This window comes from Gallus gallus, chromosome 2 (assembly GCF_016699485.2).
Source record: "Gallus gallus isolate bGalGal1 chromosome 2, bGalGal1.mat.broiler.GRCg7b, whole genome shotgun sequence".
NCBI lineage: Eukaryota > Metazoa > Chordata > Aves > Galliformes > Phasianidae > Gallus > Gallus gallus.
Genome location: NC_052533.1, coordinates 60,973,649 through 60,998,779, shown reverse-complemented (window position 1 = coordinate 60,998,779; position 25,131 = coordinate 60,973,649). Strand labels below are relative to the sequence as shown.

The 25,131-nt window shown below is 42.6% G+C and overlaps 1 protein-coding gene across 3 annotated transcripts in view; it reads right to left on the bottom strand.

The window, feature by feature from the left end:
* JARID2 (jumonji and AT-rich interaction domain containing 2) overlaps positions 1 to 25,131 on the bottom strand; it is a 206,418-nt gene that overhangs the window by 2,811 nt on the left and 178,476 nt on the right. For all 3 annotated transcript variants that reach the window (XM_046924133.1, NM_001012862.2, XM_046924134.1), the window contains exons 8-17: positions 21,411 to 21,913; positions 17,334 to 17,426; positions 16,546 to 16,664; positions 16,354 to 16,424; positions 15,425 to 15,539; positions 11,327 to 11,432; positions 10,357 to 10,539; positions 4,544 to 4,674; positions 2,402 to 2,585; positions 874 to 981 (exon numbers count right to left, since the gene is read on the bottom strand). In XM_046924133.1, coding sequence (XP_046780089.1) covers positions 874 to 981; positions 2,402 to 2,585; positions 4,544 to 4,674; positions 10,357 to 10,539; positions 11,327 to 11,432; positions 15,425 to 15,539; positions 16,354 to 16,424; positions 16,546 to 16,664; positions 17,334 to 17,426; positions 21,411 to 21,913 — 1,613 coding nt within the window. The remainder of the gene's footprint in view (positions 1 to 873; positions 982 to 2,401; positions 2,586 to 4,543; positions 4,675 to 10,356; positions 10,540 to 11,326; positions 11,433 to 15,424; positions 15,540 to 16,353; positions 16,425 to 16,545; positions 16,665 to 17,333; positions 17,427 to 21,410; positions 21,914 to 25,131) is intronic.

Here is a 25,131-nt window from a genome sequence, read left to right as displayed (position 1 = left end):
AAAAAAATTATGTAACATCCAGCAGGCATACACCGAGTATCCTTCAGAAGTGCAGAAATTGAGAGAGTCTTTTCATTTGGGGAAGAAATATTATCCAGTTTTGAAGGAGAGATTTTTCCTTCCCCAATGTAGCCCCAAATCCCTACTTTGTAATTATAAAACCAGCCATTACTTTATGTGGCGCTGATTAAGAGTGGCTCTGAAACCCTCAATAGAGTCATCAGTTCTGTGAGGACCCAAGATATAAGAGCCTAAATAAGCCCAAGAATTAGAGAAATATATTTAAATTTCCAAGAAGCCTCCTGGCACTCCTCAGTGTATATACCACGTTACAAGCCAGTTCCTCTGTTGCCTGGACATCCTAGACTGTACCTGCTTGTAGCTACAGCACCTGATAGTGCAACGGAGCCCACAATGAAAACCAAAGACAGCCAGAGTGGCACAACATCTCCAAACCTTCTCTTTTTTTTTTGCCCCTCTGGACCTCTGTGCACATCAGAAGCTGCTGAGACATCCGCCTCAGAGCTGCTTGTATCAGCACTGCTCTCAAAGAGCCAACTTTGTAAATTCTCCCACTGCGCCCCTACCCACGGCTCAGGCTAACAAACAGCCCCTCCTCTGTCCATCCCACCCCCAAACACAGTTTTTCCACAGATGGTGCTAAGTGGGCACGTAAGGAGCACTGTTTGACTGCACCGCAATGCAGCATTTGCCCAAAATCCAGGCCCAGTCCTCAATCACCGCCGTGAGTTCTGTGCTCGTTATCTGTCTGCACAGACTCCCAGCCATTACCGGGCCTCTCATCTACAAGGACTCCGTGAGCTCACTTAAAACAGCAGCAAAAGAGAAAAGCTGTGACGATAGCACACAAACCTCATCATAGCGGTACATCATTTTCAATCCCCGACAAGACTTCTGTTTCTCCACATGCCGCAGGGCACACTCCAAGCAGAAGACAACATTTTCGTTCTCCTGTACAACCTATCAAAATATAAACAGGTGGGGGAAATGCAGTGAGCTCCAAGCTGAAGCCGGGTTATGGACACAGTCTTTTCCTTTGTGATGTATCATTATACCTATATATCACTATAAATCAGCAAAGGGGGAAGTAAACAAGATGCACACACATTGTGACATGAGTGCTAATGCTGGCAAATACTTACCAATTAAAAAACACCAGCAGCAATGAAGGATAAATCTAATTAATGTTACATGTATAAAGCCTTACTTAGTATCTAATGTGTGTCCTAAAAGCTTCTTGAAAGCAGCAGTTTCACATCACTTTAAATGTTGCCTCAAGTCCAAACAAAACCAGCAGTGTGGCCACAGGACGCCTAGCTGCTGTCTGAGCCAGCAGAGGTCACACTCAGCTGCTGGCTGCCACACCTACAAGTTCAGCCTGGAAGTGAGTTGGTTGCCTTCCTGTCCCTTACCGCCGTTATGAATGACAAAGTAAAATCATCTCCTCGGTTACATTTACATGACTTCATTGTCTCTGCAGCAAGCTGAACAGAGTCAGAGTTTTTGGTTGCTTCAGGTTTTTTGTTTGTTTGTTTTTTAACAACTCATTTTGAAGTTACTTCAAACCAGTGCTGTTTAAACGTGTCTTAGCTGCTCTAAGCAGCACATTCTGTCCTAGGGAGAGAAACAGCTACATCTCATCATTTAACATCACATTTCCATTAAAAAATAATATTTATGTTGGAAGATACCCAAGGATTACAGGAAAAAAAGGACTGAATATGGAGATGCTGTATCGTATTTATTTAACTGTTTAATCTTGGCATTAGATGGTGCAGAGAGCTGTAGGAAGGGTTTTTTGTGTTTTTCATGAAATTGCCCTAGTTATGATTGTTCTGCCTACAGCTGAGAACCTGACCACCGCCACAGTGGCCAGCAGGCCTTTACAAGCAGTAGGCAGCTGCTTCTGACAAAGTTACGCGCGTGACTTTCTGTTTTCAGACAGAGGTTGTCAAACAGCATCTCAGCTCGACAAGTAGGGGACATCCAAGGCAGCCAGCAGCATGGGCTGCGTGCCTGCAGCTCGGGGTATACATTGTTGTTGCTTGCTCATCCTGGGAAGTGTTGTGCCATGACTTACTGCCATTGGCAAACTACAGATACCTTCATTACCTCTTTGTGCATTGCAGACATGTTTGTGGGTATCTGAAACTGGCTCAGACGTCTCCTTCAGTCCTTTCTTCCTTACGGGGGGAAGCTAGCTGACGCTAACCCTTGTCTTCTGTCACTGCTACCTAAGGTGACACCGGCAGCCTATGCGATGTGCCTGAGATGATTCCGGAGTCATGCATTTTCTCTCCAATGCTTACAGTCTATCGCAGCGTGTTGTAAACAGAACAGGGGCCGCGATATCCCAGCAGCGGTTCAGGACTATACTCACCATGGACAGATAGCACAGGTGCTGACAAATCTGACATCTCCTCTCTGACGTTTCTAACTGCAACCACTTTCGAGGCTTTTTCTTTCCATCCATCGCCGTGCTGCTGCTGTCGTGGCTGCCGTAGCGCGCCGAGGAGTGGAGACCTGCCTCGTAAAGCTGCCGCCGCTGCCTCAGCTCCGTGTCCCTGTGAACATTGGATACAATCAGAAACCAGCAGTTCCTCGTAGCACCACAAAGCCAACCACAGTCACCCTTTTACCACCATTGTCACTGAAACCGTAACTGCACACAGCAAAGCCCTGAGTGTTGCTGGAGGTTGGTGCCATACCCTATGCATGCTGAGAGCCAGCCAGCACCACAGGAACGCTGCCTAACTGCAAAAGGTGACCACTGTATCAAGCCAGTGGTTCTCAAACTGCTCCACAAAGCACTGGGGGCTGCCGAGTACTTCCTTGAGGTCGGTGGGTGCCCGGGGCGTGTGGAGAGCTGAGCCATGTGGCTGACAACACGGCTGCCTTTCCTGAAGTTGCCAAAAGCCACCTTGAGGAGGAGGAGCCGTTGCCCCCAGGAGTTACACAGCCACCTTCAGCAAGAGGCCAGAGAACCAAGGATCTGCTGCCAGGAGGTGCTTCACGCAGGAAAGGGGGAGCAGGGCAAGCGGCTGTGCCAAAAGACGAAGACCTTGCTGCATACCCAGGGGAAAAAGAAGGAGATATCAACTAAGAACAACCACTGAGCCCTCAGGCCGCCCTCCACCCGCTGTGTGTGCAAGGTGGTCAGCGCGTCCTGTACAGAACTGTACAGCATTGCGGGAGCAGGTCGGGCCGGTGCAGCATGGAGTGAGCTGAGCAGATGGAAGGGGAGAATAGAGACGCTCACCACCAGACATAGCCGAAGATGGGTGGAGAGCCATGCTAAGCAAATGGCATGGCAGGTCAGGAGAGGAGGCAGCGAGACACAGAACAAACAAAACAGAACAGAGAAAAAAAAATATATGGTGCATTGTTCCGCTTTAGTTGTGCTTTTCAGGTTTGGGGTTTTGTTTTACATAAGCAGCCATGGGAAGAACTGATATTCTCCAGAGAATTCCAACCTCATTATAAGAACAAGTTTGAGAACCACTCTGATAGAGGTCGATGTGATCTCTTACAGCGAGCACCAACATCTCTGTTTCACCTTTCACACTTGCAGACTTTTCCTCTTCAAGGAAAAAAAGTGCGCATGGAAGTGATTATTCCTGCAGGGGAACCAGCTGCAGGTAAAGCAGTCAGCACACCTGGGAGGGGGAGTCAGCACACCTCTTTGTATTTCTTTCTGAACACTAAAACAACACATGGGCTGTATTCCCCTTCAATATGTCACTGGAAACTTTCCAAATGAACATGCTAGTTAGTTAAATACAGTTTGTAGATTCCATTCATCAAAACTTTCTTGGCATCTCGAGTACCAGTTGTCACAAACTTGAAAGATAGGTAGCAACTACATGGTAGGGAACAAAAGAGAAGAACATTACACAGGAAGCCAGGCAACATCATATTTTCCATTTTACCTATCTTAAGAGAAACCCTAAGCATTTCCTTAATCACTGTGGAGAGAAAAAGGAACGTGAAACTTTTGTTCTTAAGTGCTCACATGCATATAAGCTGCTCACTGACTGGTTTAAGAAAAAACTATCTCACTGCATACAAAGTACGTTCTACAACTGCAGCATACAACCTTGGCACTGAGGACAAGGGTTCCTGCTGCAAAACCCACACTACTGGCATGGATTGACAGTGGTTACCGATGCCAAGAGGTTAAAAACTAAGTGGCACTTAACTGCTTGGCACCGTGTAGACCACAAAGCACATCAGGAAATCTTGACTCTCAGCACCAAGGATCAACGAAATAAAAACCCAAGCTAATCCGTACTTTAATTCTTTGACGGTGCCAGAAGTATGGAATTCTTAGAGTAAGACATCCTAACCACGGGCACCCTCACATCAGCCAAGGAAACTGCTTCTTCCACATGTGGCTGTCTTCAAATAGATTTGCTTGGTTAAGTAGGTGCGAGATAACGTGTCTAAAATGGTTACTTACATTATCCGCCTCTGGAGTCTGTCAATGAAAAGAAAATAGGTACAACAGGCCCCGATTCTTTACCTGAGCTCCCCAAGAAGTGATGATATCGTACTCAGAGTCGGTCCATTTTCCTTTTTTGCTTCTGCTGTTGCAATCTGATAAAGCAACTTTTCCATTGAAAATGGTTTGGCTATACGTCGCCTCTTCATTTCCTGAGACAGAAAGTTCCAAATTAGTTCTTCAGAACAAAAATGCTATCCAGGATTAATTCAGTGTAGCACAAAGTAGCCTTCTAAAAGAACAAAAAGTAAAAGTTTTCCGTAGTCCAAGTTAAGCAAAGCATTTATGCTCCTAATTGAGAGCCAGCTTACAACCAACTTCGCACTGAAATAAAGGCTAGTTATAAATCAGACCTTTCCGTGGAAAGCCAAGTACCCAAACGCTTTGCTGAACTGGACCCTCTTTCTGTTGGAAGGACTAAGAAAAAAGATTTTCTACACATGCTTTAAAGTGATGCCACAGAATAAAACTAACACCTAAACCAAATACGTTTATATGCAATGCATATTGCTACTCAGCTATTGAGTTAAGATCTCTTCTGACCTGCTGGAGGCCCAAGACTGTCATCACTCTTCATCTTCATCAGCACAAGATACCAGAGGTGGTTAAGAAATACAGACAACAGCCACAGAACAGGCAGATGCCAAGGAAAGGAGACAACTGGCAGAAGAGTGAGCGTCACTTCTGTTGAGTTCTGCCTTGTACCGGCTGCTCTCTGCAGAAGCTGTTGAAGTTTGGCCTTTGGTCCCCATCGAAGTGAACTGAGTGATTTTAGTAGCTTCAGCCCTTCTTGTATTTCTTATGTAGGTAAATTACTTGAATTACTCTGCAACTGGAAGAAGCCTGAAGTTTCCCTATGTCTGAAGAGGCATACGTTGTTTTATAAAGCCTGAGAATCTTCAAATGACACTAATGCTGGAGTGTAATGTGAAGGTGCCATTCTGTTACTAGTTCAGCACCCACTCCCCACAGACCAAACAGATTCATCTTCAACCTCAAAATTTTAACCCTGTCGTAATCCTCTCACACACTCTTGTACTTCTTTCGTCAGAACCAATGCACCATTTTAAAAGAGCACAGACTGCATGCATTGAAATGATACCGAGATCTATCCTAACATAAATTAATAACCTTTGCTGACCCCAAAGCATCCAAAGGATGTTCACAGGTAAGAGAAGCGTTCTCCACAGTGTGTTCTCTTTGGCAAAGCTAGCTTGGGGTTGGAGCAGCTGCACTTTTGGGACCTGCGGGAGTTTTGTTGTGTGTTGGATTTGCTTTGTACATTGCGTGGGGCTGCTTAACAACAGCCACCAAAAGTGGCCAGTTGCAGAATGCCACTACAAGGGAATGCATTGAGCCACACACATTTGTTCTGTGACAACTCACTGCATCTGTGCCTTAATCTGAATTCCTGAATCCATGTACATTTTTCTCTTCCGTACAGTACTGAAATACACAGATAAGTATTTTAAAAACAGATTTCTGCTTGGTCTTGACCTGCTGCCTAATCATTTCTTTTAATTACATTATTTAATATTATGAGAGACGCTGAACATTTGCATAGTAACAGTCATCTCCCTGCCACATTTCATTTGGTCTTGCTCTCATCTGCTTCTCTTGGTCATCAATTTTCCATGCTCCTCTATCTAACACAGGGCTAATTCAAACCTCTAATCATCAGTTTCCGCAGTACTTTTTCTAGTTCCCTTTTCTTCTTTCTGCAATTAGTGATTCAGAATTGCACAGTATTCAACCCATGGCCACACCAAGAGTGAGTCTATGCAGTGGCAGAGCAATGTTTCTACTCTGTTTTCTATTCTGCTCCTGTAATTCTTAACATATAGATTTTTTTTAAACCTCTCTGGGAGCACTGTGCTGACAGTTACACAGGAAGCCAAAAATCTCTTTCCTCAGCACAAGAGTTTGTTCAGACCCCCTCACTGTGCCTGTCAAACTAGGATTATTTTCTTCCTCCCATGTAAAGTCATATAAAATTTATCAACACTGAATTTCATCTAACATTTTTGTACGCAGATCACTCAGTCGCATGAAATCTCTCTGTAACACCCCACTGCTTTCTGCTGTTAGAGGAACATTAACATCCTCAGTATAAAAGATCCTTTTCTAGCTCAGTTATGTACGTGTTGAACTGTACTGGTTTTCCTGAAGGACACAGCAAGAGCCTTCCCTCCTCAACAAGGTCTGATCACGTGTCCCCATCCTCTGCTTATCCTTACATCAGTTGAGTTTTTGTGTGACAGGTTAGTTTCTTTAAGAGCCTTTTCTGAGGAACCTCACCAAAAATCCTGCAGGAACACTAGCAGATTCTGTCAACTGAATCTCTTTTGTCCATACATCCTTCAAAAAGTTTCAAGGCCTGGAGGGCATGAACTCTCTACAAAAGCTGCATTTGATTGCCCCTTTCTCATTCTTTCATATATTTCTTTTCCTTTTGCCTTTAGCAAGTTGTTCTTTAGAATCTCTTTTTGGCCCGCATTAGTCTGTGTTTACATTCATCCTGCTAGAGCTCTGGGCGGGCGAGCAGTTGTGCTATTTGCATTTTGAACTTTTGGACACAAAAGAGAGGAGTTTTTTGTCCTATTTCAAATGGACTTCTTATAGCGTATAGCCATGCCAAGTTTAGTGGGGGGGGCTGACCTTTGAAATTGTTTTTTTTTTGCTAGGCAATGTGCATATGTTGTGCTGTGACCCTCTAATAGAGCATCTTAAAGCAATTTCTATGCTTCATGCAAACACTTGATCCTTATTGCTGCATTCTCAATTTAACAAGCTTCCTTGATTTTATGCAAGGCTGTCTTTTGAAATGAAACACCACAGTAGCGGACATTTCAGTTTTTACTGTTCTCTCAAGCTTTGTAATCTCTGCTCACCATCACAGAGCAGCTCTTTGATGGCGATGTTCTGAACCACCAAAGGTTTGTCCAACATTGCTGGGAAATGAGATGGCAGCTTCTCCTCACATGGGTTTCCTGACTAGCTGCTCCTTGAAGCCATTTCAGTTCTGGTATCTCACACCAAACATGACCACCATTATCTAGCTGGGGAAAGACACCAGCATCTCCATTGTCGCTGTGTTTCCTATTCCATTTCCTTTTGTATGACACACTCTGTGTCTGTGCTATTGAGCACTACAAAGCAGGAGGAGCGGATGTGCACAGCAGTATGACCAATGCTAAGGACTCCGACACCCAGAGGATGTGCCTGTGAAGCCTGACGTTTTGACTTCAGAGCAGTCAAGCCAAGTCCTAAGGCCATACCACTTACTGCTGGACATCAAGTGCACTTCTGGAGTGCCTCCTCCATTACTGCTTCATCTGAAGGCAACCTTGTCTTCTCAGGCTAAGCCAGCTCTGTGACAGAAACTGAGGAGTGATATAACCGTGTAGTGTTTTAAAAGCACAAACCTAACCCAAACTAAAAGCTCAGAGGGAAACACATCAAGGCCCTGCCAGCATGTGGTTGGACAGTCAGGAGCACAGTGCTCAGGACTGGAAGATCAGTGCTCAAGAGTTACATCCTTATGACAGAATTAGGCCCATCAGACTTGACTGTAAGCTCCCTCTATATTTGTGTAACAGCCATGCTGCTCCAACGGGATGACCAGCTCCATCTCTCCTATGCACTTCTTGTTTTATGCTACCAGCTGAGTCTCTTCTTTCCACCAAGTTTCTGGCAGGCCACGTGCTACCAAAGCCCTCCTCAAAAACCACACATCCCAACTCATTTCCACACCTCCAGACAAGTGGGCATTTATTTAGTCCAATTTCCTGTTTTCCTGTTTCCTAAATGAATTCTACTGACTCTGCGAAGTGCCTTATTTGGAGTTACCCCTTTACCACTAAAAAACAAACTCTTCCATACCCTTAAGCTTTCTCCTCAGTTTAACGTCTCAAAAGCTCTTTGGGTGCTTCTCCAAAGCCAGCAACCTGGTTTGACATTTGGTGCCAATCAACCTTTGGTGAAACCTGCCTGTCCTTTTGCACAAGGCTTTATACAAAGTCCCTTTACCCCAACGATTATCCCAACTCCTTATGAACTGGAATCAATGCAATTTCAGATGCAGAATTTCATTTTTTTGCATATATTAAAGAAGATTTAGCGGTCATTCAATACATGAAGTAAAACAACATTGTTTAGTTATATAAAGAGTCACTATAAAAATCAAGTCACAGTATCACAGAGGGAAAACAAGGTTAATATATCAAACAGCTAAAAACTGTCAATATTGCTGTCCAGAGCTGAAAGACAGTGGGATACAGTAGTTTGGCAGAGAGTTCATTAACAGTCCAAAAGGGGGAATCTTGCTCATTACACAGAACTTTTCATAATCTCTGAAAAGCGTAATCCCGGTCAGCTTTTGAGAATGGCAAAGTGCCTTGGCAAAGGCAGAACTTCCAAAGGAAGAATTTCCAAGAGTTAAGAGAGTTGAGAATGTAGGAGAGTTTGAAGAAAGATGAGGAGGAAAAGAAAGATGGAAAAGAGCAAAGTAGTAGGTGCTTCCAGAGTTATTTCGATATAAACACACATCTGTGGTTCTTGTAAAGTTTGTAAGAGCTGTGACTTCAATTTCCAAGGTAGGTTACCATACATTAGCATCTGCTGGATTTTCAGTCATAACATATCTACCCAGTGCAAAGCTCTTAAAAGTTAATCAAAAGAAACTGTTCTTCAGAATCTGAGGCACCAGGAAGAGCTTTTTAATTGCTGCATAGTGGTTTCTGTCTCACAAGAGTAGCATTTTCACAATATCGAACAAGTACTCAGTACAGCAATAAATACAGTATATGAAGATAATACAGTAGTATACCTTCAGACACAAAAGGTTAGTTCAGGATTCTCATTCCTTACCTACACACATATACAATTCCCACCTTCCCCCAAAATAAATCTGTAGTAAAATAACTTTTATTTCAAAGTAAGTTAATATACAGTTAGTATAGCCAGGCTGGAAGAATTCCATTAACTCTAAAGGACCAAAACCTAGGTGTGGGCATGTTATATTTAATTACTTTCTAACCACTTGGTCTGAAGCTGTAAATAATAATTTAGTATTGGCTTAGCTAGAAAACAGGACCAAAATAGCATCTGTAACCCATAGTGTATCTGAGGAGGTCGGGCACACAATTAGCCGCATACATTGTTTGTCCCAGAACACAGAAACTTAGCAAAAAACCCCAACTCCTGGGCAATTCAGCTGTCTGTTTCTGCAGACAGTCAATCTCAGATAGTTGTATGAAAAAGGGATTGGAAGTTTTATATACAGCTTGGTATCAGATGGGCTGGTCAGTGAACCTAAGAACTTTCAAGTCGATTAAAATTGAAACTGCCCTGATCAACAGCTTTTCCTGAATAAAGGGGCAGAGAAAGACAAGCAATACAGCTGTGACTGTTAACTGACTCTGCCTACCATAAAAGCTAATAAGCACAGTTATCCAGATACTTGCACCTGAGATTCTAATGGTTCTAGAAAACATCACCTAAAAAATGTAGTAAGCATCATACAATATATTACCGGTAGCTCTGAGGGGATTTTTGAAAAGCTTCCTTGCAAACAGGTCTGCAGGCATAACAACCCTCTGATTTATTGAAATATACAGAAGTTTTTAGTTAGCAATTATTAACTCACTTGCTTTTCTGAAAACACTGTAGCATCTTATGCCTTGCAGGGGTTTCTTTTTCCTTTTTTATTTAACGGTCCACAAAAATAGACATAGTCGCACTAGTATCAATACTATCTGTCCTGGAATGTCTGTTCTGCTGTTGTTTTAGATGGCAGGGTGCTGAATCCATTTTAACTCCCTTTCTCAACTTACCTTGGCTGTTTTAAAACCCATACTTGTCCACTGGGTGGTAGCAAAGTGCACTGTTTCAGAAACACTATAGCCACAACACACTTTAGACACAAAAGATCCAGGAAAACAGACAACAAACTGCCCGCTCTGCTGTACAGTACGGTGCACCCTGATCCCCTCCTTACACAAGATTTCTGGGGAGATCTGGAAAGACATAAAAGCAATGAACAAACAGAAGTCAGAACTTTGCTGTACTGTTTAATCTCTTCCTTCCCAGGTACTGCCACGTTACTTGCTCTGGAGAAAAGCTACGCTCTGCTAACAGTTCTGCTCAGTTTCCTTTCTCTCTTCCCTTCTACGCATACAGAAATTTAAGTTATCTGGAGTGAGAATTACACGCGTCTGTTCTAAAACCAATAGTTTAAACTTTCACTTGCCAAACAGCCACAAAACATGAAGCCCCCAAAACATGCTGTCTGTAAATGGCCTGCGTTACTTTTTGTTTTTCCATCTAGAACTTTTCATACAGACTTGTCACTGGATCTATCTTGCTTTTACACTTCTTTTAGAGATGTTCACAAGGCCAGCCAAAGAATTTGTTGTGGGCTCCCAAATTTATTCTTGAAATGCACTAAATGGAAATTACAATCTATAAAATAAACAGGGAAGCCAAAAAAAAAAAACCCACTTTGAAGTCCTTCAAAGTATTTGACTTCTCACATCCATGACTGTTACCGTAAAATGTCAGTCATGGCAGATGAACTGATTACAAATACACCACAGACAACATTTAAGTGGATGTGTACAGCTCCATAATGTTTGTTTTTTCTTTCAGTGTTGTTACACATGAGCCCTATTAAAAAAAGGCCAGTATGAAGTGTCCAGATTTTCACAACAGCATCAGTGTCTTGAGAAAAAAGAATTCTGAACACCAGTCTTCTATTACCCTTGGATTCTCAACTGGGAATACCTCCCCCAAGTGTTAACCTACCATTACATTACTTTCAAGCATTTCCAGCCCTGGAGTGCCATTGGCTTGCAGCAGGGTATGTACCACATCATCAAGTTTGTTCTCCTCCGCAGCAGGAATGCAATACCTGTAGTTTTGTCACAGGAAAAGAGAGAGATTTACTGTGGAATAAATAACGATCCCCAGTAACAGGCAATTTAGACCAGGACATTGATTAAAAGAAAGAAATTAAACATAGGCATTCCCACACAGATCTTTTTTGCAAAACACTCGGGATTAATGGAAAGCTGTTTATTTAAATTCAGTCTGATGGCGTTCATCAGATGCCAAAGGACACAAAATCCCCCAACAGTGCAAATTCAGCACTCTATAGAATGGGAGTAGAAAAATCAGCAATAGCATGATGAGCATTTTAATGGCACTGGAACACCTAATTATGAGCAGAAGTTTGCATCTCTTCAGCACTGATATATGTACTCTTTTATCACAAATGATTTATGACGTGTGCACAAACAATTTCTGCTCATAGCAATCAAGAAACCACAAATCACACTCGTTAGTACACGGAATAGCCTAATGCCTTCTTTCCTTTCTTACTAAACAAATCTCACATCTTTTCCCTTACAACAAACTAAGACCCGACTAAGAGCGGCCAGAACAGCAAGAGATTTAAAACCACTGGGTATATCGTAGAGTTGCACATCCTCCTCTCAAGCCAACAAACTTGGGGGCCTCTCTGTGCTCCCTCCCCAGAAATGACAAAAAGTAACAAAGAAGGGTCAGGACTTGGCTCCACACATCTGGAGAACTGCTACTTTGTTGGATACGGGGATGCAATACGGTGACAATTCACTGCTACTCAATGTCCCACTCCTGCTTGCACCCCTCTGGAAGGGTATTAATTGATGGCCAGCCAGGAAATGCCTGTTCCCATGGACGTGGCACTTGGTGCCTGACCACTGCAAAATGAGCAGCACAGCTTGGTCAGAAACACAATGCAAATCCTGGGGTTGCCAAACTTGCCTTGAGTTGCTGCCACAGTAGATTTTATCTACGACATTACTTTATTTGGATTTGTTATGCTCAGGCAAATAAAAAGCATTGCCTAATTTATCAAGACTTATCAAGAGTTCACTTCAAACTTTAAGGCCTCAATCTGGAGTCCATTTGCCCCCACACTACTCACACAACAAAGCCATTATTCCAAACTTGGCAAGCAGTGGAAGAGAATTAATCTGGAAAGATCTGGGGAAAAAGAAGGCAGTTCCCTTGTCACTTGTCCAGGTCTCACCACCAATTTCAGAAACCATTCTGCGACTTTACAGACCTTGTCAGGATGTTTGCTTGCAATGTGCACTAATATCAACTCCACATGCATCATATGATGAATCTATAGGAGGCTGTACTTCCTATGATTTGAACATCTCATTAATGTTCGCTGTATTTATGATGACTTTGATTTTTCTTTCTTGATCTTCAAGCTGACTGCCAGAAGATATGACAATATCCACTCATTCAGCTAACTGCAGCTGTAACACAGGCTCTAATGAGCCAACTGCCTGGGCACACATAGACTTACTACTTACAAACATACTGACAGTGATTAGAACCTTGCTAAGAAATCCTAGAGCGGTGCAGTGGAAGGACCTTATCGTATCCCAACAGCAATTTTAAAGACAAGCTGTGTATCAAATACTTTGCAGCACCTGTGTTGTCAACAGAACAGCTGCACGTGTATAGAACATTACTCTAGTTACATAAGACATTTTAATGAAGATTAAAATATTTAAAATTCAAACTCAGACCCTATTAGAGTCTGAAAATACAGTGAGAACAGCCTAGAGATTCAAGCTTGTAGTCCCTTAAACCATGGGCCCAGGAAAATGCATGGAAAGGTGTGAAGAGGTGGAGCAGCACTGAAATGCCTGGTACAGTCTCACTACTGGCGAGACTGAGGGAATTCAGATCCTTTCCAGCTATGGCATATTCTACCATTTCGTTTACTTGCAAATCTTGGTGTACCCATCAAAAATGTGAAGTGAGGAGCCAGTACAGACCTCTGAGTACCATGGCAGAACAGGATTATTTCTCTTTTTAATGTTTGCTCTTTAATGGGCTCTGAAGATACCTCCTAAAGCAGACCAGCCTGACAATGCAGCCTGGCAGCCTCACAGAAGAATAGTGAGCAGTCACTCTAAGTACATCCGAGGCTGTCTGTATATAAGTTAACCCATCTATGATGGGTATACTTCCACACGCGAATTGCTTTTTTGTTTTCTTCTTGGCTTGGAAAAACAGAAGTAGTACCCTCCCCTAAAATGCTGGCCAGCTACATTCAAATCTTTTCAACCCCAAAACGCTGTTTTTTGACAAGCACAGCACGAAGAATTACCTCAGAACTTAGTCTAGATATCTTGAATGTTTTCTCTTTGTACTTTACAGTCATTAAAGCCTATACCTATGTCACAGAGGGAAACAGACTCACCTATGGTTGAGGATAATGTAGCTTGCTCTACAATTTGTTCTGATAGTGTATTATTATAAAAGATTACAGATTCCTGATTCACAGAAGAGGGACAGGAGCCATAAAATGCCCATGACAGAAAGAGACAGAAGCCTCCAAGTTCACAGCATAATCCAGTGTTTATCCCTTAGTATGATCACATAGAGAACAGCTCTTTAAATATTTAAGGAGAGGTACTCCTGCAGCAGCACCCCAGGAGCAGAGCCTATGCAAAGGACGCAGACAAGGAAAAAATTTCCTTCTCTCACAGGGCAGCTGCTCACATGTGACAGCCACGCAGGGAGCCAGGAAGGACCCTGTCCTGGAGCTAGCACATGTAGCAGGAGCCAAAATTAGAGAAATAAAAGAGCTTTAAATGTTTCTAACAAGATTTTGAACCCTTCGTTCTGGGCCATGCAGAGTCAGCTGGGTCAGCACCCTTGACATTAGCACCAGCTGAGAAGCGCGGGCATTAAAGGTGACCAAGTACACACTTAGCGCGTGAACAAAGAATGGCTGACACTGCCACTCCATGGGGACTCCTGCATGCAAAGGCCTTTGCTGACTCTGCAAGCAGTGTGGCAGCAGGGCAGCACACGCACTTCAGGCCCTGCAGACCTTCTCCTGTCACACTGCTCGATGAGCCAAAGGCTCCCATTGTTCAGGGTTCTAGAGAACTGCTGAAACTGTTGAAAGGCAATCAGCTTCTCACCTTCGGAGGGGTCAGCATTTCAGTAACTTTTGTTCCCCATTTAATTGATTTTTTCTGGTCAAGAAACAGTTATATTGCTTATCGCTCACTGTTCTCACTGATGATGCTCTTGGGTAATAACACCATTATCATGGGAATGTCACAAAAAGGCACGTGACATGCCATCAGCACCTGCTTCCACTAATTCCTCCAGCAGCTGTTGTACTTCCATCGAAATCTAATTCATCATCATCTGTAGCACTACATATGCATTGAATACAGGAAGGATCACCACGTTCATAACCATTTGTAAGCTGAGTGCTAAGTCCATTTGTATGAAGTGTTTCCAACATATGAAACATAGCTAGCACCTGAGTACTACTGGCCAGCATCTAAGCACTGGAATGATGTATGCATCATTTTAACGATTATTATATGATAAAGAAAGAAAAAAATCACAATAGAAAATATTAGGGATCTGGTAGATACAGAGTTGATGTTTTATGTAAAATAAGAAAATGGTGGCTGTTTAGTCAGAGTACGAATTCAATCACTTTGCCAACGATAACTGGCAAGCTTGGACAAGTATCTCTCTGTCAGCCTAAGGGAAGCCTACCTTGACTAGCTGTCATGCTAGCTTCCATCTCATGAAAACTTCCTACAGATTGAACCCTATCTCAAGCAGAAACAGTTTATTGCTAAGTATCTCAGAACAGATCATGGAAGATGAACCAAAACTTTTCTTCCAAGAAAGAGGGTTTTTAACATTTAGTTTATACTATGTTTTTCATTAAATCTGCAATCGCAAAGACTACACTTCTAGATGACTTTCATTCACACAAAAGGTACTACACAAACTGCTGTTAACACCAGCCTACAGAGAGCCACTGCAGTGAGCATGAAAACAAAACGTGGTAATACCTACCAAATGCAATCAGCACCAGTGTGTAAGTAGTCAATGTATGGAAGGTGATTTTGGTCTCGAGACCAGCATGAGGTAGAAAAGACCATGCCAATATTTAGCCAAGGAATTGTCACTCCTGAAACAGAGATCGGAAATGAGCTTTGAGTAATTGCAATTTCTAATTAACAGACAGTTTGAGGGCATTTCAGTTGAAATTCTTCTACCTGTGAGCTGTTTTCAGTCTGCCTATCAGAATTAATAATTCACAAAGAATAATTTATTTAATGACACCAGCATTTTCCACTACTGAAATATCTACCAGATGAATACAGTGCCCTTGAACATATTTATTTTCTTAGAGCTGCAAAAAGTTTTATCCTTTAGTTTATTTACAAATATCCATAATGCAAGCTCAATGCTATTGATCAGAGCAGATTGCCTCACTGTGTCAAGTGTATACACACATGTAAACATAAATCCTCTTTCCCAACTGGCACGGTCCAGGCTCAACATCTATACAGGTGTCTGGATTTTGCTTTCAGCTAATGTTTCTAATGGCAGAGATGAGCTGGAGCTCGTGACACTTGCAACAATTCATTTAAAAACTTGTGTGCAGCTCTACCCAACATTTGTACAGTTCTGCACACAAGAAAGCTGTATATCTTTCATCACCCCGACACAAAACAAGAACACCGATGTACTGACAACAACAGACAGTGACACTTCAAGTACAACCGGTTCCTCCCTGGTATATGGTCTTAACTGTTCATTAATTCTTTATCTACAAACCTGATTTCCATCCCACAAGTATGAACTGGTACTTACAACTCCATCTCTACCTGGGCAACTACTCAACAGAAGGACTGGAAACAGTGAGAGAAGGCTTTGATGACTACACTGCCACTTTTAGAGGGCCCATAGGACAAACACGGAAAAAGAATCCTGCTTACCAGGCACAGCACCAAGATGTCGCAGGATGGATCCTGTATTATTAGGAAGGACTGTGAGGTTCCACCCATGCCTGTTCAAAGGGACACAGAGGGAAACATACATCAGCACCATGCCCCTGCTACCAAGCCAGCACTGCTGGCAGCAAGTTCCTACATCTGGTCACACAAACGGGGAAAATTCAGTGACCTTACCTAGAAAATGGTTCAGATTTCCCCACAGGAAAGCCGCTCCCATGGGTGTTGGTATCTACTTTTCCACAATGCACTGCTACATGGCTATCTTTCTGTTCCACTAACCGCCAATATTCTTGCTGTTGGGAGAGAAAGCGGTGATGGGTTTTGAATTCACTGAACAAGGTACCTCCCATTAAAATATAAGTCCCAGAAATCACCTCAGTGCAACTCAACATAAAACACCGCTTAGAAGTAAGGACAAGAGGTAAAGACCTCAAGCTGTGCCACGGCAAGTTCAGCCTGGATATTAGGAAAAATTTTGCCTCGGGAGGAGAAGCATTGGAATGACCTGCCCAGAGAAGTGGAGGAATCACCATCCCTGGAGGTGTTCAAGTAATGTGCAGATGTGGCACTGAGGGATGTGGTTTAGTGGGCATGGTGGGGATGGATTGACAGTTGGACTAGATGAGCTCAGAGTTTTTTTCCAACCCTAATGATTTGTGATTGTAAATATTTAAAAGTATTGGTGGATTGTGAAGACAGAAATTAGATCCCCTTGCTCCTGTGCTTCATGGCAAAATATGCTAAAAAGTCTTTCTCTCAGTCCATCAATACCTTTAATAAAATTGTTTAAAAAATTGAAGGGAAGAATCACTATCATACCTACACATAATGAATTATTTTTCTCCCACACCAGACATCTCCCACATTAAACTGCTAATGGTAGTTTCTAAACTATCATTTAGTTATCTAAACACCAATTATGATGAAACTCTATGCTTTACCACCCCTTGTGCTGGTCTCACCTCTACTTCAGCTACTGTAGGCTCCTTCGTGAAGCACATGTTCATGATGTTTCTTGCTGTTCGGTAGAAGGTTGTTAAAGAAACAGACCTACCCTGTGGAAAAAGAAAATAAAATTAAAAGTGAAAATAAAACTAGGTGTCTCCATCTCTCCCCTGGCCTCACTCTTTTCCTTACATGCTAAATTTCTAATCATAAGTGAGGAAAACATCTTCAGGAAGCATGTGGTATTTTCTTACTAGATTTCTCAAAACTTAGAGAAGTTCCATCACATTAAATGATGTTTCATCTGTCAGAATAATGCTGTCAAACCAACCCTTTAAAAGACCAATTGAGCATTCACGGAAAGCCACGTACACAGCTTCATCCAGCACAGCATTCTGTGTTTGAAAACTACAGCAGCTGGACACGTGACCTCGCAGTCTCTGACGTGTTGCAAATGAAGCAGTCCCCAGCCCTACCTGAATTTCAGACTCAGGTCCCAAGGGCTGTGTGGCTATGCTCTTGACATACAGAGAAACGGACAAAAACAATTTAGAAAATTAATAGTAATGTTCAGCATTAAACCAGTACTGTATGACACAGAAGGATGGGGGGTCACAAAAAATAGAGTTTACCGAGATTACAGTAAGCACCAGAACACAAAAAACTAGGCATGCTCCATCCAGTAAAAGTAGCACAATTGCAAGGAACCACTCATTTACAAGGCTGAGAAAAGTAAAATACAGTAAAACTGCCAAACGAGTGCATCTTTCGTGGCACTGCTGCAGGACACCAGCTACACGAGAAGAGGATATGACTTGGATTGCTGTCTGAGCTACATCTAACTCTCTGGGTACCTGCTCTTGTCTATCTATAATAGCTGCAAGCTCTGGGAAGCATCCTCTATAGGCACTGAAGGCAGGAGCATCGCAAATGCCCAAGACCAAATTGAGAACTACACAGCAGCCTATCTATCACTTTGCTGAGCTCCTATAGCTGTAACACTGTCACTTTTTTAATTGATCGCAATGCAATCAGCTGTAACAAAAGTTTATGAAATGCCCATGTCCTGGGGCCCTCCAATTCCCATAAACTTGGATGCTCTGTGATAGAATAAGCAGTTTCCTTCATCTTTTAATGCCCTCATGAATCAGTTACTGAGGCATCCTCTTAAAACAAAGGCTCTCATAAAATGCAGGGCCTGCACCAACAGTCGTCAAACTTGAGCATATACATCACGGCTCGCATGCTAACAAACACTCTGCAGCAGCTTTCTCTCATCTTACAAAGAGGAGCAAGAATGAGGATTGATCTTCCAAGATTAAACACGTCCTTCCTGTTTTCAGATTTGCAGCAAGCAAGAAAAGAAAGAAAAATTCAACAGTTTAGCCCTCTAAAATTGCATTTGCCTATGCTCCCTCAATCAAAATTTGCTATTTTTTAGCCTCTTAGAGGCTGTAAATGCAATGGTTGAGGGGTTTCTGTCTTTTTTGTTTCTTCTATTTTATTTATTTATTTATTTAAATCTGAGGGATTTTAGCAAACTTCTCCCATGATTGTTCTGAAAATAACTTTAAATGCTCCAGTGGAGCATCTTGATCACAACACAAAATTAGGTGCTGAAAAGGAAAATATCCTTCAAAATGCCCTCAAAAAATGTTTCAACAGTTCATCAGCTGTCCTGGGAGCTTTAAGCTACCCAGCAGTCTCCGCTGCTGTGACAATACGACACACAATGACTTATGGGACAAAATTTCCTCTTCTGATTTTCTTTTCTTGTGGTCTCTGTATCAGCCTTGAAAAGAAACCCGAGGCACCATCAGCAAGCCTGCATGGAGGACAGCACTCCTGGCCATGGTGTGGAAAGGGAAGGGAAGGCACAGAGAAGGATCCTACAGTACTGCAAACCTTGGAGATGCTAAAGGGACAGAACAATGAGCAGAAAATGCAGATTTCACCATGGCTGTAGGTGGGAATGAGAGACCTCTGTTAAGCAGAGGGCAAACCTGGCTGAAGAGAATTCAGCTTGAGTTTCTGGGCTGGTTTCCTGCAAGGGCTGGTAAAACTGGCTTTGGTGATTTCTCCAGCTTGTCCATGCGACAGGCCTGCTAGAAAGCCTTCGGGTTGTCCTGCACAACAACCAGAGCTCTGTTTTCTGTCAGCCCCACTACAGATTTTTAAATTGTTTTCAGAGCTCACACTGGGGAAGAAGAGGACAGTGAAAATCTTGCAACAGACAGCTCTTTGATGACTGCAATTTACTTACTGACAACAACACAGTATCACAGCAGAGTAGAAAAGCCATACGTTTAGGGAGCAAAGAAAGCAAGCGCAGCAGCCTGCAGCATACATTTAAAAGCACAGCAGGCCTTACAGCCTGGAAAGGAGCAACACTGAAAATAATTTGGGAGTCCTGGCAGAAAATCAGCCAAACACAAAGGAGATTTACTCTAACCTTGACATGCGATACAATGGTAACTGCTCCTGGAAGACTGCATGTCTCTTTCTAAAAGCGTGTTCCAGCTCAAGCACATGCTGGCTGCAAAATCACTGTGCAAAACCCTAAATTTATGACCTCCCTGTATGGTCCGAGGTATAGACTTCATGGTCAGAACTGAGCTACACCCATATGATTATGTTATTCTAACACTCTATTGACCTGGACATTTACAAAAGGGGGGTGGGTTTTCTTGTTTTGTTTTAGTGAGAATTAGAAACGCACCATTATAATCCCATCATCTGTTGAAACTGTAACATGAGGACGCGTTCTGTTAAAAGAGATTTAGATTCTCTCAGAAATAGGAAAGTAACACTCCCCTGTCCACACACACACAGGAAAGGAAACCATCATTTCAAGAAAAATAGAGGATGGAGGATTAAAAGGTGTGTTTTGTAAAATTCTGTAATGTACTCTCTGCTTAAATCCTTGAGCCAAGCACCTTCTCAGCTTAAGTCTTATCAAACACCCTAGTAATGAACAATGTTCATTCCACAAGTCTCCTGAGTTCCTCCAGTGGATCAAGACCATTGCGTGATTTCTTCTATTTATACTTCCCTCCACCACGTTGGAGGTGATTCACATAGCAGAGGCAGGAGAAGGTATATTGAATTTTTCATTTAACATTATTAAGAACAGTATATTAAGCACAGAAATGCCACTTCAGTATTCACAAATGCTGCTGTCATTAGATAAGCTCCCGTCCAATAGGAACACAGCAAAGAGATTGCTTTTCAGAGGGAGGATTGAGGACAGAGTCCCCAAACAAAAGAATTTTTGGCTGACAAATCGTAACAGGCTGCAAAGAAACCTGTAGCAAGCTTTTAAAGCCCAAGTCATGAGCTCATGCAGCCTCTAAATAGCTTAACATTAAGCCACTTTGAGCTATCTGGCTTCATTTCCTAGTGATGGAAGCAAGACTGGGAAAGGGAAGAACAGAGTATTCCTTTACTGGGCACTGACACTGAATGCTATATATCTCCCCAAGCTTGGCTTAACAGTTCAACACAACTCAAAACTGTACTGCAGGCTGCAGTGCCAAATACTGCTCAAGAGTCAGAGACTGCCAAATAAAATACAGCCAAAGAGTCAGCATTCCTTTGTAAATGGGTGTACTTGACATGTGGAGGACTAAGCACTCATGTGACTGTTAGTGCTGAGCAAAATTTGGCATCAGAGATGAAAATAGTGTTTGCATTTCAATTTGCCCTTTCTAAATGTAGTGCATTGCCAGTGACGCTATTTTTGATGTGGAGCACTACTACTACTACTACTACAACGAGAGACTGGCAAAGAAGCAAGATTGAGAAGGCAGAACATGGCTCTAAATGTCCCTACTCAATGAAAATAAGAATTGCGTCTGCAAGGATAGTTGGACAGAGCTATCCAAGGAACCTCTCACAAAGAGACGGAGTGGGAAGCCTGGTGCAGCATGTCCTACAACCACAGTAACACCTTCAGACATGCCACAAGAGCCAGGCAGATGAGCTAACAGACCACCCCAAGGCGACAGCCCACCATCTCCCCAGAACCCTCGTGCAACCCAGACCGCAGCAAGGGCAATTCCGCACAGCAAAACCAGCAGAGCTTGGCTCGTTACCTTGTATATACACTTGTGTAAGTCACTAAGAACTCCCTCCTCCTCTTCCTCCTCGTCATCCTTTGTGGTCTCCTTTTCCTGAGCGAAGAGCCGCCGCCTGCCCGTCTTCAGTGGGACGTCGACCTCTTTTAACTTGTTGCGGAAGCCATTTTTGTGAACCACGCCGTTGATGAGTCCGTTTTTGGGCTCAAACCGGGGCAAGGAATGGAACTTGTAGGCATTCTCCGAATGTCCCTCCAAAGGTCCTTTCCTCTTCTCCAAGATTTCTTTTTCCAGCAAGACCTCCTTCTCCAGTTTCTTGTGCTCCTCAGGGGAGAGGGAGTCATAGGAGAGCAAGTACTGGCAGTAGGCTTCCTGCAGCTTGGCCAGCCTGTCCTGTGCAGTTTTGGGGATGCGCAGCATGTCTGCCAGTTTGTTCCATTTCTTGAGGTCAGTCACTTGCTGCATCCCCCCCATCTCGTTGATCAGCTGGACGAAGCAGGCCAGATCGAGCTCACAGCCTCCTGGGGTGCGCGTGTGCCAGGCAGCAGAGGGGGGAAAGGGAAACACAGGAGCTGGTTAGGAAACCCGTAGGCCTCAAGCAGAAAGCATTCCTACCAGCGGCACAGAGCCAGGCTGGGCACATAAGAAATGTGCCATCCGTACAGCTCTGATCACCTGCACATCGCAGCAGGATGGTCCCCGTCTTGTACGCTTCCCACTCAAGACAGGCACCCACCACTGTTCTGTTAACTTGACTGATTCGGTGAATTATCACACCTTGCTATTTGCAGCAGCATTCCCTAGGGCTAAATTTGCTCTTTCACACCATCTTGCTTCAGAGCAACCCCAGCCATCACCTGGCATGTGTCTTTCCTCTCTAATTGTGCGCTGGTAGAGTTGTCCAACTCCTAAGCGCCCACACACTGCCAACCCTCCCCTTGTCTGCCACCAGTCCCACAGTTATTTCATATGCGGAAGAAGCAAAACAATTGTCAAGAAAGGTGCTGGCAATCAAAATGACATGTATCTGTCCCTTCTGGAGATGAAATATCTGTTATCTCACGTCTGTGCAACACTTTGAATACAATAAGCATTTAAAAGAAGCACAACATCATCATTTTCACTACAGGTAGGAAAAAAAAGATCTCTTCTTAAAACATTTTTTGTTAAAAAGAGGGGAGGAGGAGGAGGGCTGGTGCCTGAAAGAAAGCTGGCAACTGCTACTATGTAAAAAGTTCCAGATGCATTCTCCCACTTTGAGGCCATCCACATTTTATATTCCATCATGGTTTTGTATGTTTTAAGATGACTAGCACATTTCACACTCCAGACAAAAAATAAAAACAGAAGATTATACAAACTTCAGCATAAAAAGCAGCCAAATGGATGATGAACAATAAAAGAAGCATCATAAATACTCTCAAAGCACAGAAATGAATCATCAGCAGAATTAAGGAACTGGCCAAAGACAACCTACAATTCAACAAGCCACCACTGAAGGGAAAAAAAAAAAGAATTCATACAAAACTGGTGTCAACATTGCTGCCACATTGTTTCTCCTTCCCAATTTTTTTTTCTTTGACTGAAGTATAAAATCATTACACCACAGCAGTTTCACAGCACTTAGAAATGCTATTATAAAACAGAAGTGCAAGAAGCAGCATTATGGTAAATATGTACTGTTGGATGCACAGCTACAGCATCTTTAAGGTCCAGCTTTATCATTTTGCTTGCTTATGCAAGCACTATTACTTTCTTCAAATCTCCCCATGCTGCATCTCAATTGCTGATGCCAAGTTTGAGCCTCCTTCATTTTCCCTCCCACACTCTCCTTCCTTCTGCCCTTCCCCCTCTTCCCACCACTTGCACCAAGCCTCCATGTCCACACGACATCGGTTGCAGAGGTTGCCTGCCAATGGTGCCCACACAGCAGTGGGCTAATGTGAGAAAAGGGGGAATGTTTTTGGTTGTGGCCAGAACAAAAGGGAAGGCTTTGAGGAGTATATGTCAAAGCTGGAGACAGAGCTTTTTTAATAATCACAAGGCTGAAATTTTGGAGTAGAGAACAGGTCAATACCATTGGAAAAACGGGTTTTTTTTTTTTTGAAAGGTTTTCTTTCTTTCTTCTTTAATCTTCCCTATAAAGTAACACTCAAGCTGGCCTCTATTACAGAAAGTACTTTTTTGGTCTAGTATTATATATACGCACAGTTCAAATACAGGGAAGGTATAATTTAAGATGGCTTTTCATCCCAATCGATTCAGCCGAACATACGAAGTTGAGTAACACACTCCAAACTTTGAAATAAGCATCTTTCAGGTTTCGTATTATACATGTTCTGCAGTGCAACAAATTGTGCACACCTAGTTTAAGGTCCTAGTTTCAACACTATTTATGGTGTATTTAAGAAAAGCAATATTCTCCAGCATAATGGAATGATAGCTCATAATCACTCTGCAATATAAGAGCGTAAGTATCACATCATTCAATCAAGTCCCATATATCTAGCAGATGCTCCACAGGGCCAGCTACAGCTCAGGTTTACAAAATGGTCTCAATTATAATTCCATTTACGCAGTCGTAGCTTTTGGAAGCATTTATATCTCACGCTGATGCTTTCCAGGACTGGCCTTAGTACGTTGCTTAAACTTTGCTTGAAAGGTCGAAGAGGGAAAAAATAAAATAATTCATTAACCTCATTTCTAAAGTGCCTTTAGCAAAGTGGCTTAAATATGAGACCTGGCACGTGTTACGCAAAAAGAGTCTACAAAAGATAAAAAAAAAAATAAGTCTCAATTTCACTACATTAGGAGTATTTCTAAATTGCTTGGTGAGCAAGCCCATTAAAAAAAAAATCTTAAATCTTAACGTATGCGTTTAATACCAAGCCTTGGCACTATACAAGTTATTGGCAAAGCTCCCATTTGCTTCGATGGAAATGTGATTTGGCCCTGAAAGGGGGGAGTATGTATGAACGTCTACTTAAATAAGCGTACGCGTATCATCACAGATGATTTTATATCTTTCCTGCCAGAGCCACCAGCTTTTTAATCTTTGTACAGTGATGATCTCCAGCTTCTTTACTCCATTTTGTTTTTAATTTTAAACCAAGATCGGTTACGAAATTACTGCAGAAAGGATATATAGGATGCAAATGTTGTAAGAGATCACTGTTTGCTCCAGTTATATAGCACCCAGCAGAATAGAAACCTTGCCTATTAATTAGGCTCTTAGGTACTTAAATAATACAAATAATTAACAGTAATGCTATCTTAATGCCGAGTTAAGGTATTTCATTAAAAAGTTAACATTGTTCCAGGAGTGTTAATCGAGCTGTCTTGCACATTTTCTTCTCACTCTCGCCAATGTAAATTTAATTCATTACTCCTCTCTATTAGCATATAACCATTGCATACATTAGGCATACAAAATGTTCACTTATTGCTGCTTGAGTGATTTTAATTTTCAGATTTCCTTGAACGTTTTTGCGTGGCTGCTGCAACAGAGCACTAACCCTCACTCCTCCTCCTCCTCCTCCTCAAATTCTTTCATTCCCTGTTGTGCCCTTCATTGGTTCATCATGAACTTCATCATCTCTTTGTGTGCTTTTATGCATTTGCACCCACTTACCATACGTGACATAAAACAAAGTTTTAACATTTGGGGGGGGTGGAAGGGAGATGGGAGGGAAGCATTGTGAACAGTTTAAACAGAAAAGCGTGTCCTTTAATCCAACTA